This window comes from Lonchura striata, chromosome 4A (assembly GCF_050655825.1).
Source record: "Lonchura striata isolate lonStrDom1 chromosome 4A, ASM5065582v1, whole genome shotgun sequence".
Classification (NCBI taxonomy): domain Eukaryota; kingdom Metazoa; phylum Chordata; class Aves; order Passeriformes; family Estrildidae; genus Lonchura; species Lonchura striata.
Window position 1 is genome coordinate 11,748,955 of NC_140742.1, and position 14,048 is coordinate 11,763,002.

At 38.7% G+C, this 14,048-nt stretch overlaps 2 protein-coding genes across 8 annotated transcripts in view; one reads left to right on the forward strand and one right to left on the reverse strand.

Annotated features, from left to right (window-relative positions):
• Window positions 1–14,048, forward strand: part of NXT2 (nuclear transport factor 2 like export factor 2) — a 44,008-nt gene that overhangs the window by 8,187 nt on the left and 21,773 nt on the right. The gene's annotated exons all lie outside the window — the stretch shown is intronic.
• The window catches only part of ACSL4 (acyl-CoA synthetase long chain family member 4), a 35,744-nt gene continuing 23,681 nt past the window's right edge, over window positions 1,986–14,048 (reverse strand). For all 7 annotated transcript variants that reach the window (XM_085570903.1, XM_077786553.2, XM_021547844.4 and 4 more), the window contains 10 exons: window positions 13,185–13,335; window positions 11,939–12,062; window positions 11,105–11,176; window positions 10,330–10,469; window positions 9,719–9,891; window positions 9,456–9,530; window positions 9,041–9,232; window positions 8,448–8,562; window positions 7,614–7,771; window positions 1,986–5,894 (listed from right to left, as the gene is read on the reverse strand). In XM_085570903.1, the coding sequence (XP_085427029.1) occupies window positions 5,737–5,894; window positions 7,614–7,771; window positions 8,448–8,562; window positions 9,041–9,232; window positions 9,456–9,530; window positions 9,719–9,891; window positions 10,330–10,469; window positions 11,105–11,176; window positions 11,939–12,062; window positions 13,185–13,335 (1,358 nt within the window). In that variant the 3' untranslated portion in view covers window positions 1,986–5,736. The remainder of the gene's footprint in view (window positions 5,895–7,613; window positions 7,772–8,447; window positions 8,563–9,040; window positions 9,233–9,455; window positions 9,531–9,718; window positions 9,892–10,329; window positions 10,470–11,104; window positions 11,177–11,938; window positions 12,063–13,184; window positions 13,336–14,048) is intronic.

Here is a 14,048-nt window from a genome sequence, read left to right on the forward strand (position 1 = left end):
ATAAAAAAAGTGCAACAGACCATAGTTTTTACCACAGTTAGAAGGGCTGAATATCAGTGTAGAATCTCAAGAGAGCCAGAGTGTGATGGATATCACACAGGGCTAGGTTTTAGTTTGTTTTCCTATGGTATGTTTTTTGTTGGCATGAACAATTTTCTTGTCATCTTTCCTTTGAAAGTAAGGAATCTGCTTGCTAGTAAATGCTCAGAATGAGCTGCATGCAGGTTAAAACTGATCCAGACTGAGCTGTTGGAAGTTCAGCTTGGGTGGAGGTGTGGTGTTTGTTTGCAGAGATCCTGAAGAGGTCACTGTCAGATGCTGTGCATTTCCCCTCCTCACAGCAGTGTAGTTCTTGTGCTACTGCAAGTGTTCAGAGCTGAGATCCAGATTTTAAAAATAACAAGAAAAAAAAAAGGTCCCAAGGTGAGAGCTGTCCCATTACATAAGAAGCAGGCATGTTCTGGGATGAAGGTAAAGGCTTTGGGAAGTAATTTCCATAAGCTGTGTAGGGAGGTGAGGCAGGTGTTTTGTTTTGAACGTGGGGGCAGAGGGGCCCTGGTTTAATGCCCCTGATTAAATGCCATAGAAATGGGCTTATTGGGAGAGATTGTGTTTGCTTCTACTCAAAAGGCAGAAAGCAAAGTAGGGCAGGCAACTGTAGAGAACAGTGATCCATTCTTCATGTTCACTCCCTGGGGGAGCACAATAAGAAGCTGATTTTTATCTGGTAGGAAAAGTTTAGGTTCGTTGTTTAAAACAATTAAAAATTCTAGGAACAACTCCCAAGGCTGGAACAACATGTGGACAGAAGTAATGATTTCAATTCACCTGTTAGAAGTAGTGCAAAACTGTTTCAAATAGAGGCGTCTTTTGTGTTTTAAAAAAGTAAAACTTACACAACACCTTCTTGTTTTAGCATTTAAATTGATAGGAGGACATGTCTTGGAGTGATGGGCATTCCTGCTCAGGGTCTGGATGCTCAGAAATAACAGGGATGACACAGAGGTGATGGGCAAACTTCTGTACTTGAAGACATGTGAGGATAAGTGCAGAAATAAGCAGTGTGACCAACACGTAGTGACCTCTGGCATCTCTGGTAGTGCTCATCATTAACCAGCTTATTGGTGTTTCAAAATGGGAGAACAAGGGGAAAACTCGATGGTTTGTGGCTTATTTTTGGTTTCATTTTTTTGTTTGTTTTGGTACTTTAGTTATGTTTTGGTCTAAAAGTGCAGGTGAAGCCTGTGAGGACCAGACTGCCCAGAGCTCTGTTTGTCTAAATTAATTAGCACTGGTCTAATGTCAAGGCTACACGCTTCCAACCAAAGACAATTTTGGATAAATTATCTGTGATAATCAGCTTCATTAGAACACTTTATCAATCTAGAATGGTTTCATTTTGTTCAAAGCATGTCTCTCCCCAATAAAAGTGTAGCAAGATTCAACCTATTACAGCACCCAGTAGCAAAGCAATAGTGCAAACATTACCCTGTTTCTGTCAGAATTTATTCATATTAAATTATGTGAAAATGACAGTCTAAGTACAAATGTAATTTCATATAGTCAGCCCTGGTCCTCCATGGCTGATGTACTCCTATCATAAAGCAATCACTAATCTACTTGGCAGCAGCACTGAGTTAACTGGAAATGTGTTTTTTTAATCCAGGTAAGTTCACACAGAGTTTTACTCATGTCTGTTGTTTGCAATTCCTTGTAGCCAGTGACTGCAAGTTTTGCTGATTGCATTTTGTAGATGACCTTTATACCATCTTATACAACAAACCCACCAGATGTGTTATTTTGGATCTTCAAGTGTGTAAGTTCTAGCCTTCAAAAAGGAAACTGCTTTACTGTCATGTAAATAGAGCTTAGTTTTCAGGTAGGCTCAGTATGAAGGCAAAGAAACCCCACCACAGACAAAAATAGCTAAGGTACAAACAAACAAAGCCAAGGTACAAACAAACAAAAACCCCAACAAAACCAAATGTATAATGAGAATTTATTTCTTGTTTTGCATGTAATTGCAGAACAACACTAATTTATTGTTAGAATACAAGTTATTTGAAACTATTGTTCTGAGATGTGGTAGATATGGTTGGGGTTTTTTTGTTTTTTCATTTTTTTTGCTAGTGAAAATGTGACCCACATTCTGAACTGATGTTCTGTTCCTTTTAGAGCCTGCCAGTGTGCTGGGAAGTGCAGTTCATGCTGGGGAGCTGGCAGGCAGCCCCTTCTCTGAGTGTTGTCAAGGGCACTGTGATTGCATGGGGTGGTTAAACACCACCTCACCTGCTCCTGAGGGAGTAACTCCTTCCTCTCCCTGTTCAGCCTTTTTATTTTTAACCCTTTCAAGGCACTTAATGACATCTGCCTGTTACAGGCAGCATTCCTGTTGTGTCATGTGCAGGACCAGTCCCTGCCAGCCCCACCAAGGGGTCTGTGCCAAGGCTGTTCCTCAAAGGCTTTGCTGAACTGTCATTGACTCCGAGGCTCTGAAGATTTTCAGTGGCAGAAATCTTGGGCAACTAGGTCAGTATTTAGTAAAGAATTGGTTTTGAATCCCATGTTTCTCTTGAAATGCCAAATTACCAATTCAGTTTGAGCAAACTTAGACCCTGTTCTTTCTCCTTCCCTGGGGCCAGCTCTTTGTGCCTTTGTCAGGGTAACTGCACAGAGTTGCAGGTTAATCATCTAGTGGCATTTGCCATTCCTCCTCAGGGCAGCTAAACAACTCCAATCTTCCCTCACAGCTGAAGCTTTCTAGTGGCCCTGGTGTGGCAGTTACACTCTGCCTTTCTCTAGACACACCATGCCTTTTTAGGTAGAGGGCCTAAATATAATCTTATACCAGATATACCCAAACTGCATTTTGTTGCTCTTTGAACTTGTTTCTTCAGTCTTCTAAGGATGATTTAAAAATTCTTAACCTGCTTTCTGAAGAACTTCCAGCATTCTGGAACCCTCAGTAGTACATTAACCTCTCTCTCAAATTTCAGCCCAGCACAAGATAAACAGCATTTGTAACTATCACATAATGATTTTGAAATTATTTACTATCTCTTCATCTGCATCCTAGTTCTTTCTTTTTAATGCAAAAATTAAACATTCTTGCTCATTCTGTTTCTTCTCCACAAGCTCTGTCACAAAAAGGATTTAGAATTCATTAAAATGAAGGATAAAGTTCTTGCCCAACTCCCAAGGTATTTGCAAATAATCCCCCTATTTGAAGGCAGCCTGATGTAATCCTTCCCCTTCCTCAAAGGTGCTTGAAGAGCTGATGATGTAGCAAACTGCATTCTGCAGTACATTCACCTCTAGTTCATTCCTTACAAGAAAACCAGGCCTGGTTTTTCATTACCTGAAGTATGGACTCAATGCTGCTGCTTTGTGAGATATACTCAGTTTTAGACAGAATGTGAGGCACGGAATGGGAACAATATAAAGATCTTCCCAAAACACAAACTTGTTGAACCATTTAAGTTGTATTCCACTTTTGAAATGTTAACAATGTGTTATGTGTGTACATATATTTTGAAAATAGCAATCCTCAGTCAACCAAGACACAGAAGATAAAATACACTTCATATAAATACATTCATGGTTTAAAAAAAATAGTCTTAGAACCTGCTGACAGACTCAAGTGTAAGTATCTTTCTTACATGTATTTCACTTTTGTGATACTATTAGGCTGACTAAAGGCTACTGAATAGAGACCAGTTTTAAAACATGACTCCAGGACCAAGTAATTTTAAAAGTTGCTACTGATATGGGAAATATTCCCTGTTGTCAAAAAACAACCATGTGTATCTTAAAAAAAAAAAAAATTTAGATAAGCTATTTCCTTGTTTCTTTTAGTGACTCTTGTAGTTCCATGCACAACTGGATACCAGCACCTTTGTATACCAGATTTCCTTTCTCTCTTTCTCTTGGGGTTCTTGGAAGGTCAGCTGGCAGTGTTCTGCACTAGCAGAAAAAGTTATGCATGGTGAAGTTTGAAGTTGGTCCACAGGAGAAGGGATGCTTTACTTCAGAAGCATAGAGCCATCATTTAATTTTGACAGAGTCTATTTTAACTGGAAAATAAACATACATATACATGCAGGAAAAGAAAAACTTGTCCTGAAATTGCAAGCTCGTGTGTTCAAGAGAAGCAATGTACAAAATCTTTTACTTTCTGTACAGTGATGATACCAAATAATTTTTTTAACCATCATATACACAACACAAATGTTATGAATAGAAATCTATAAATACTTTCAAATGAATTTGCAATATAGAGCAGTTGAGGGCCACAGCTGTACAAAATGTAAGCAACATATATAAAATTATTAAGAAAGTGCAAAGTAGAACAGTATCAAGAGCCTCCATTTTACAGCACTTATGGTTCAAGTGTGAAGAGCTGAGAGGGATGCAGGAGTTCAGTTACAATTCAAAAGGAGACACAGTACAGGATTCGGCACACAAAATGGTGATCTATTATTAAATTATATCTTTCTCCTTCTTCACTTCTATGACTTCCAGTTAATAAGAAAACATTTTTATAATTAATTTCTGTAGAGTGATTTGTCCCTTTTTACAAGTTTCCAGGAAACAAACGTTCCCTGGCCACAGACTACTTTTCTGTAAGTAAAACAAGACCAGACAGGGAAACTCCTGTTGGTTTCTGGATGCCTTATCATGCTTACCACAGTTAAAAGGTGAACAGAAATACCTTCCATAAAGGAATGCAGACATTTAAAACCTGATCCTCTAAGTTACATCCAGTACTCACATGTATGTGAAGGTCTAGAGAATCATTGCCCTGAAAACATCAACCACCTCTCAAAAAAACCCAACAAAACTCCTCTGAGTTTCAAGTCTGTTTAGAGACCACTGCCTATCAGTTTCACAGCTGTTTGCCAGTCCAGATGCAGGTTCTGCATTCAGGCACTGATTTCTCATCAGCACCCCCAGAGCTGTGCAAGTCTTTGTTTTCTTTTACACTCTGTGTCCAGTGGAAAGCTCTGCTTGAATTAAAATGCAGTGGCAATTAAAAACCTGTTTGGTGAGTTGGAAGTTGAAATAGTTAATTCAATGCTCTTGAGTGAAATTTCTTATAACTTGTTTTTAGAAAGCTTTTCAGTTCACCTTTATTTCAGTAAGTGTACTTTCTATTCTTTTGTAGGCACTGTAAATATTCAAGATATTGATGTGCAGAAGAGTCCATCCATTTTCAAGCAGTGCATTATTAGTAATCTCTAGCAAGTTCTTGACTACTGCTGTTGTCTTGGTTTTGTTTTTAAATAGAGAAGGGTAGACATTAGATACTCCTTTTCCCTTCTTGCTAGAGGGAAGTATCTTATTACAAGTGTCTTATTATGACAGAATAATCACCAAAATTACATTATTTTTCCCTCTTTGAGATATAGGCCAGACTTCAGCACAAGTTAAAGAGAAGTTGTAAGCAGTCTGAATGTGCTAGAGAAACAACAAAATTACCTGGTCACACTGCTTCGCATAATGATGTCTGTCTCAAAACTGGAGATGATCACACAAAACTCTATGAAGACCATCAGTGTCTAATCTGCTAACAATTAAGAATTTGGAGTCTAAGATATTCTCTGTTTTACTTGATAGAGATTATAGAAACAGTTGTCCATTTGGTGGGGTTTTTTTTGAAAGTGTGATATCTACAGTACACACAGACATCCAAAACTGAGGCATGAGAAGGAACCAGCTGCCAGGGCAGCAGAGCTGTTATTTGCCTCCATACATTCTCTCAATGTCGTTGAGGTAATGGTTTTTCAGTTCTTTCCTTTTCAGCTTGAAAGCGTCTGTTACCAGCCCAGTCTCAGGGGTCCAGGGCTCAGGGCTTAACCGCACCTTGATGGGGATTTCAAACCTTTCTAATTTCACTGCAGGGACAAGAACAAAGAAAAGCACGACTGTGATTACAAAGCCAAATGAAATACTGATTCATGTTCCCTAAAAATCTGGTCAGCATCCTGTAGCTTGTATAATATGCTGTCCTAGTTCATGAAATAACCTTACAGAAGGACCACAGGCAAATTTCATCCTGTCCCAACATTGGGTGCTGGTTAGTGTGTAAATACTCTTATACACTCTTTGTATGACAATGCAAAATCTAAAGCCTGAAACAAATGACTGAGTAGCCTGAAGTTCTGAGACTACTACCACAAAAGCATACACTGAAATCTACAGCTGTACCTTCACTACAGGAATGGAATAACTAGTTAACTCAGACTAGCTGGGCATGCTTCATATTTCAATTATAATTAAGTACTTGTGCACTTTCCCTGGTTGAATGTTTCTTTCCTATATTTTTCATTCCTAAAAGTCTGTTTAGAGTACAAAACAAAGGGACTTCTTTGTATTTTTGTTACATTAGCCACTTACTTTCCCTTCAGCTGGAAGCAGTGGCTTGGCACATGCACAACCTCACTGCAACCAAGGCTGCTTCTCTCCTTGCACAGGTAATAGCCCAAGAGGGGGGAGCAAGGGAGGGGGAAGGAGGGAAGGGCAGGAGCAGCAGGAACAGCACAGGGAGCTGCTGCATGTGCCCAGTACCACTTGGAGTTTGCTACCAGCTCCTGCAGGTAGGCTGGGAATGGGGTCCACAGCCATGGACTTGCAAGTGAATTCCAGCACAGCCTCTGGGGAGCAGCAGCTCCTCTGCCTTTCTAACTTCAACTGCTATCAGGATGTGCTGCTGCCTCTCACTCAGATGTGTGCCTGCTCACAATGAAGCTGCATCTGCTCTGCTAAGAATGTAGAACTACCTCTTAAAATTAATTTTGAAAAAAGTTTCACATAAATTAGTTGTATCTCAATAGTAGATTACTATCTAAAAGGCAGAAAGAATGTATAAGCAAACTGTTTAAGTACACAAAGCTATATGGATAGTAATTTGCCCAATTCCTGATAAAACCCCCCAGGATTAAAGTGTTTAAACCTAAGCCTTAACCATATGGGTTGATTTTTTTTTTTTCCAAGGTAAGACTTAACAGTGCCTTTCATTCTTGTTTTCCCATTTTCAAAAGGCAGATTCTCCTCTCTGTTTGAAAGTGCTTAGAATGTGCTTAAGTGCAGCTTTTACTGCTTCCTTGTATGAAGTGCCAAATGCTTTAGAGACTTTCTTCCCCATTGAGTTAGTTCATTTTTTGTCTTGTAAAGGACTGATGACACTTTTGATCATTCAGTACCACAGCAAGGAGTAGCAAGCTTTTAAGCCTCTAAAACCACAAGGATCATGTCTGTTCAAAGCTGTAGGGAACAAAGTTGTGTGGGGAAAAAATGCTTTGAAATCTCTTGCTTAATCAGTTTTCTTGCCAGTAAATGCCTTGCAACCTTTCTTCCAATTAATGGCTCTTTTGGACCTTATTTTAACACATTAGACAAGAAACTTGTCTCCAGAATTTAGCTGGAAAAAACCTTCAGATATTTTGTAAAAAATACAATCAATACAACTAGATTTATGTCAATTCCTGGGATAATACACAACAATTTTGTGTGGTCTTTGCCTCAATAAACCATTAAGTTTTGGCAGATACAGAGAAACTGGAAGGAGGAGCAAATAAGCCCCCATGGCCAGCAGGCTGTGCTGTGGTACTTACTCTTGTTTGCCACTTCTTTAATCTCTTGCAGTATTTCTGCTTCCATTGTAGGATTGTTACAAATATCCACCCAGCTTCCACTGATGCCTTTCTGCTCAGCCAGTGCTGTCAGCTTCTTCTGGTTAGGGACCACAAAACTGATCACGTAGGACTGGTCACTACACAGAGTGGCAAGAGAAGGAAGGAAGAAAGGTTCAGTCAAGATTTCCATTTCAGGGATTAAATTACCTGCTGCTGGACCCACAAATGCCCAAGTTATTCCACCATACAGAACCCTTCTTGTGCATTAAGTCTTCACAACTGAAGTCTTATCAAGAAGATATTCCAAGCTGGTTTACAACATTAGGTTTGATCAGAATGAGGCTTTGCTGTCATTTCACTCACACATGTCTCAGTTTAGCTCCCCAGCTAGACCTGGGGTTTAACCACTTCTCTGCAGTTCCTCCTCACATAGACAAAGAGGGGAATATATTTGAACTAATTTCCAAAACTCACTGGAAAGCTTTGGATCAGGTGCAAAGTGTCCAGATTAACTTTTCACTGGTATTCTGACAGCCAGAACACATGCCAAATGTAACAATACATAATGATATATACTTTTTTAGGGAAGGGATGGAACAGAAGCCTATCAGGATAGGAGAAATGCCAACAGAAAAACAAGTAATTTCTTTAGTTTTTAGGGAATCTGGAAAGCTGTGCTTCTTCAGACATGTTTGTAACTTGTACTCTGATGGAGAGGGTTATTAGAAGGAAACCATGGAAAACTAGAGTTGGATTAGACAAGTGGAACAGAGCCTGTACTTCATGTTTACTCTAAGTTAATACCACTCTTACCTTTTGGCATAAGCACAGATATTGTCAATCAATGGGCAGTTCTTCAGTGCTGCCTCAACTTTGCCCAGAGATACATATTCTCCTGCTTGTAGCTTTACCAAGTCCTTCTTACGATCTAGAATCAGGGGAAGGGAAAAAAAGAAAACTTTGCTTCCTTTAAACTTAAGCATTTCCACAGACTCACCTCCATACATACCACCTGCATATTTTGTGCTACACCAGATCTTAAAGGACAAGTTTTAAAGCAGCTAATAGCTGCCAAATATTAAAATTTCTGTAAAAAATGTTCTAGCACTACACTACTTGTCACACAGTTTGTAGGAAATTACTCTGATTCCAAACCTTAATCTTGTATTTATTCTTTAAAGTCCATGTGCTAAATTTAGATGATGATAATGTCACAGGAAATGGCATCACTTCCAAAATCTTACTACAGCTATGAGGACTTTTGGAAATGTGTTTTACACCGATTCTGTAAATAGGTAACCTTAAGTAGATTAGCCCAGGCAAAGCCAACAGTATTAATAACATGTTTGTAATTATGGTTAGTCAATACTTTGTAATATATTAAGGTATCAAAAATTGAGACCCACCTATGATCTGCAGACACCCATCTGGATGAAATTCCCCAATATCTCCTGTACAGAACCATCTCTGGCCATTCTCATCAACAGAAAACTCTTCTGTTGTCTTCTCTTCATTTTTAAAATATCCCATGGAGACGTTGGGTCCACCAATTATAATTTCTCCTCTAGGATTAGGCTTGTCTTTATTAGTATAGCCTCCTGAAAACAACACAGTCCCAAGCAATTAATTTAAACTTATATATACTTCTGCCAAGGCAATACTTTGAAATTTCAGTTTGAAGCTAAAGCACACTAACTGATGACTATTATCAAAGAAAGAACAATTTCTTCATATGCTACACCTAGCTAAGCAGATAGGCAAAGATACCAGGTAGGCAGAGGCTAAATGAATTAGTAAAATCAGAACAATTACTACTCTTACCTTCTTGCCAGTCTCTTAGTTTTATTTCACAACAAATAAGAGGAGCTCCAACTCTGCCAGTGCTATAATCAGCAACTTAGGGAGAAAACAAGAAAGAAAAACAAGATTTTTTGTTATTTAAAATATGAATAGGGTGTATCTTATCTCAAGTTACTTTACTGCAGAACTACAGCTGCAGTTTTGACTTGTTTTAAAAAAACTAAGAATGACCAAACACCCTACATATTTCTGAACTTATGTATTTCCACAGGTGTTTTAACTACCTTCTGTAATGGTTCCAGCTCCACATGTTTCTGTCAGTCCATAGCCTTGACCAACAGGACAGCAGAAACAGATGTTCATGAATCTTTGTGTTTGAGGCGAGAGTGGTGCTCCTCCAGAAAGCATCATTCGGACATTCCCTCCCAGCAGGGCCTTTACTTTTTTAAACAAAAGTCTTGAAAGAAGGCAAAAAGAATTAAAAATTATTCACTTAGCTCATTCTTAAGAAGACACAAACCTCCTTCCTTCTTTCCTATCTGGAACCCCTAAAAAAATAACTTTTTCCCAGAATTTAGTAGACAGCAGGGCTAATCCAAACCCATTACCTCTTGTGTAACACTTGAGGCAGAGTTCCTGTAACTTAAACATTCCAATTTTTTCACTTAAAAAAAAGCAGTGCAATGAAAATGAACCAGCCAGCTGTTTGGAAGATTAGTCATTACCATGAAATGTCTTAGCAGTTTCCAATAAGAACTTGGACTACCTCAGTTACTCATTAGGTGCTATTTGCATGTCAGACGAGAACCGTCTGACAGCTCAGAGGATCATTCTTTTAGACTGTCCTAACAGATCCCAAGGCAAAAGGCACCCTTGGCCCCTGAATGCTACTTACATGTTACACAGAGGTGCATCATATCCCCTCTTGATCTGCTCCAATTTGTAGTCATAGCCTATCTTGAACAGAGTTCTCTGGATATAGTTCATCTCTTGAACTTTACTCATGACATTTTTGTAAATTCTGTCCATTATTTCCTACAGTGTTAAAAAAAATAGGAAAATCACCACATGGGACAGACTAGCGTGTGTAAATCAAATCCCATGTCATAAGTAACCACCCCCTCATTATTCCTTCCTTTAAAATGGATAATAAGAGTGGAAATCTTTGCATCATGGGGGTAGTCAGTGCTTATGTGCAATGCTTTTAACATGTGATCGATAAGCCAATTTATAGATCACTGCAGCTTGGAGCTATTTATACCTGAACCTGTACTTAAACTGTGACAAACTGATTTAGAAAATTTAAAATTCAAGTTTAACTCAATCCCTTTGCTAAAGGTTGGTAAATTCCCCTCAAGGCGTGTCCTGCTTGGGAGCGCTGATGCTGTACTTTATCCACAGCAACTGTTAAGTGCAAGGGAATGAACTGAGAATTTATTGCACCATTTCCTTTTCCACGAGAGCTCTTCAACTTTCAGAGAAATGTGGTTGCAGTAATTCTAATTATCTGACAAACATCCACCACAATTCTGTCACAGACCAGGGATTAATTCCCATTAAAATAATAAGCTTATGGTCACCCTAATACACAGAACCTAAAACATTGTTCAGGCTGGTGAAGTATTTAATAGAAGTTTTCTTGCTGGACATATCTGCTTCTGCATACTTACAGGCACAGCTGCCATCAGTGTAGGCTTAAGTACAGTACAGTCTCCTTTGCTTCCCTTCTTAATTTTACTTGACTGTAATAAGGAAAATATGTCAGTTAATGAAGCAGAAAACAAAACAGTGCTTGAAAACTAAAGGGCTAATAAAAGGAGGAAATATATTAGCATATAATTTGTTTAAATATCTTCTCCTGTTCCTGTGTCGTTTTGCCCTCATTGTTAAGAAAAGGGTAATGATTAACATCTATTTCAACCAAAATACTCAATCTTTTACAGGTTCACTTTGTTTATCTTTCTTTTACTTCCTCCCTCTAGTACTTGCTTTCTCCTCCATCTTCCTTTGGGAGCTTGTTTTGCTTGATGCAAATCTCTCTACAAGCAAAACATACAGAGGTATCTATTCTGGCTTAATTTACTCTTATTTATCTGAATTGTTAAAGGGAAAAAGGCAAGGGACTAAACAGAAGATCTGCAATAAGTGGATAAAGAACTGATAAAGTGAGACCAAAACTTAAGATCACTTTAAACAGTTCAGCTGATCTATTAAGAGCTGTTCTTACCCTGTTATCCAGTGGATAACACTACAGGCAGTTATTAGGATTGCTTTTAGATTTCCTAAGTATGATAAAAGCAAAGTTTTAAATAAAATTTATATGGTACAACCTACTGCTGCTGTTCATCAAGAATGTTAATTTGCATCATTTTCTGAAAAAAATTTACATTTCTGAAGTGTACCATATATATCAGTATTTCTTTACTGAAGGAGGAAGCTGAGCAAGGAGAGAACAGGCTGCAAAAGCTGAAGTTTGCTCCCCACCTTGCTCTGCCAGCCCTCACCTGATCTGAGAGAGTGAGAGGAGAGGAGTAACCGATCCTGCAGCCGTAAGTGATGCAGGAAACTTCTGCTGTCAGTTCTAACACATGGGCCAGAGGCAAATAACCAATGTAAGTGTCCTTGGGTCTGGAAAAGAAAAAATAATTAGCCATGAGTCACAAGTGGACTGAAAATACCATTTAACCATTTTGTTATGTGCTTAGTTATTATTTTTTGATTGACCTGGATCCCAGGTGAGCTTATTTTCCTGCACACAAGATGGGTGTGATTTCAGCCACAGTATATAAAGTGGGGAAATCTGCCCTTACTGAAATCAGTATAAATTATAGGATTTGCCTTGTTTTCTAAGAAACTCTGATTCCTTAGTCTGATTACTTAGTGAAGTATTAAAGCTCTTTCCTCTCCTTGTGGGAGGTTTCATTTCAGTTATGAAATAATTACACTTTAAAATAATGACCAATGATTTACAAAGCCCTGTCAGTCATCATCTTCTAGGATACATTACTAGAAATAAAGCTGCTTACTGAAGTACTAAGGCTGGTTTCAGAAAGTAATTGCTCAGAGATTTCTCAGCAAGAACCTTAGAGCTGTCACTGAACAGCAGCTTTCAGCACCAAGCCAGAACTGGGTTTATATCCTCTCACAACAGTTGTCTGGCAACAGGGCTTATTTCAGCTATTGAGCCTTTTGTGAATGCAGAGACAAATAGACACTTCCAGGAAAAACCTCCTCAAAACATTAATGTGAAGGAATCTGCACTTGGTTTTATTGTTGTGAGTGCATCATTTCTTACTTTTCTGCTCTTTCAGTGAGCTGTACTTGAGCAGATTCTGCAGCATGTGCACCCAGAGCGGTGTCTCCGGGTCACTGAAGTGTTGGGCTCTGACATGCTTACTAAACTGATCCTAGGTGCCTGAAGATGTCTAAAAACATTTCCCAAGTTGCACTAGAGGAGGAATCTCTTATCTAGTGGTATCCTCTGATACTCAAAATGTGCAAAAATCCATCATAGGCTTAGAGCTAACAATAATAAAAAAAGCAATACCATGTGAGGAAACAGCTAGAAGGGCGTCTTTTTCAAGCAAGGGAAATTCACACACACAAGACGTTATTATAGATTAAAAAGTAGTGGCCTCACAGTAACATGAAGAAACTTGTTAACACAATGCCAGCAGTAGACTCTATAAATGCGACACTTTTGGAGGTTGTTTTATCTCTCTGTGCACAAGACAACAAAGTGTTTCTTACCCCAATCCAGGTATTCTCTCACACTGTCCTGTCATTCCAGCTATTAAGTTTTTATGCATCATCATCACTCCTTTGGGTCTCCCAGTAGAGCCACTGGTGTACATTACTAAAGCCAAATCTGTAGGAACAGGTCTGCTTGGCAGAATGCTTGCTACAAAATTCAGGAGAAAAGCTGTTATTTATTCTTATCTACTTTCTAAATTATTTCTGTAATTAATCAATGTGAAAATGTCTGTAATCAGTGTGAAACACGTCCTTCAAGGACGGCCAGCATAGCAAGCTGTTGCATAGTCAGTGCTGGAGAAAGTTGTCATCTAGTTCTATGAGGAAGAGAGGGAAGGCAAATTTTGAAAGGAATGATGAGTATTTGAGCATCTACACAATTTAGGTGACACTTTTGTCATTGTGGTTTATAGCTGACTGAAAGTTTCATAGAAGGAGCCTTCTGAAGACCAAATAAAACTGTCAAAGGCAGCAAAGGGAGAGAATACAGTGCTGATCATAAACAGCAAGTTGGGTGAAAAAAGCAAAAAAAGAACACTTCAAAAATCTGCAAGTCAGATTTTCTGTCCATCAGTCTTTCAAAGCCAAGGCTATACAGGTAAGATTCCTTTTAACTCCCCTCAAACCTCACCATTAAAAAAAAAAATAAATAAATAAACCTTCCACAGGTAAGCTGCAGGTTTAGTAGAAAAGTGGTTAGCTTAAAACACTTGACTTCTGATTTTCGTTTTAGTCCTCTTTATTCTTAGGATGACAAGCACCAACTTCCATGGCTTTCACAAGGTCTGCAAGGAAGCAGGCTTTTCAGAGACTAAGCCCAAGAAAAAACACCCATAAGGGTCACTGCAGGTCTGTATCAGC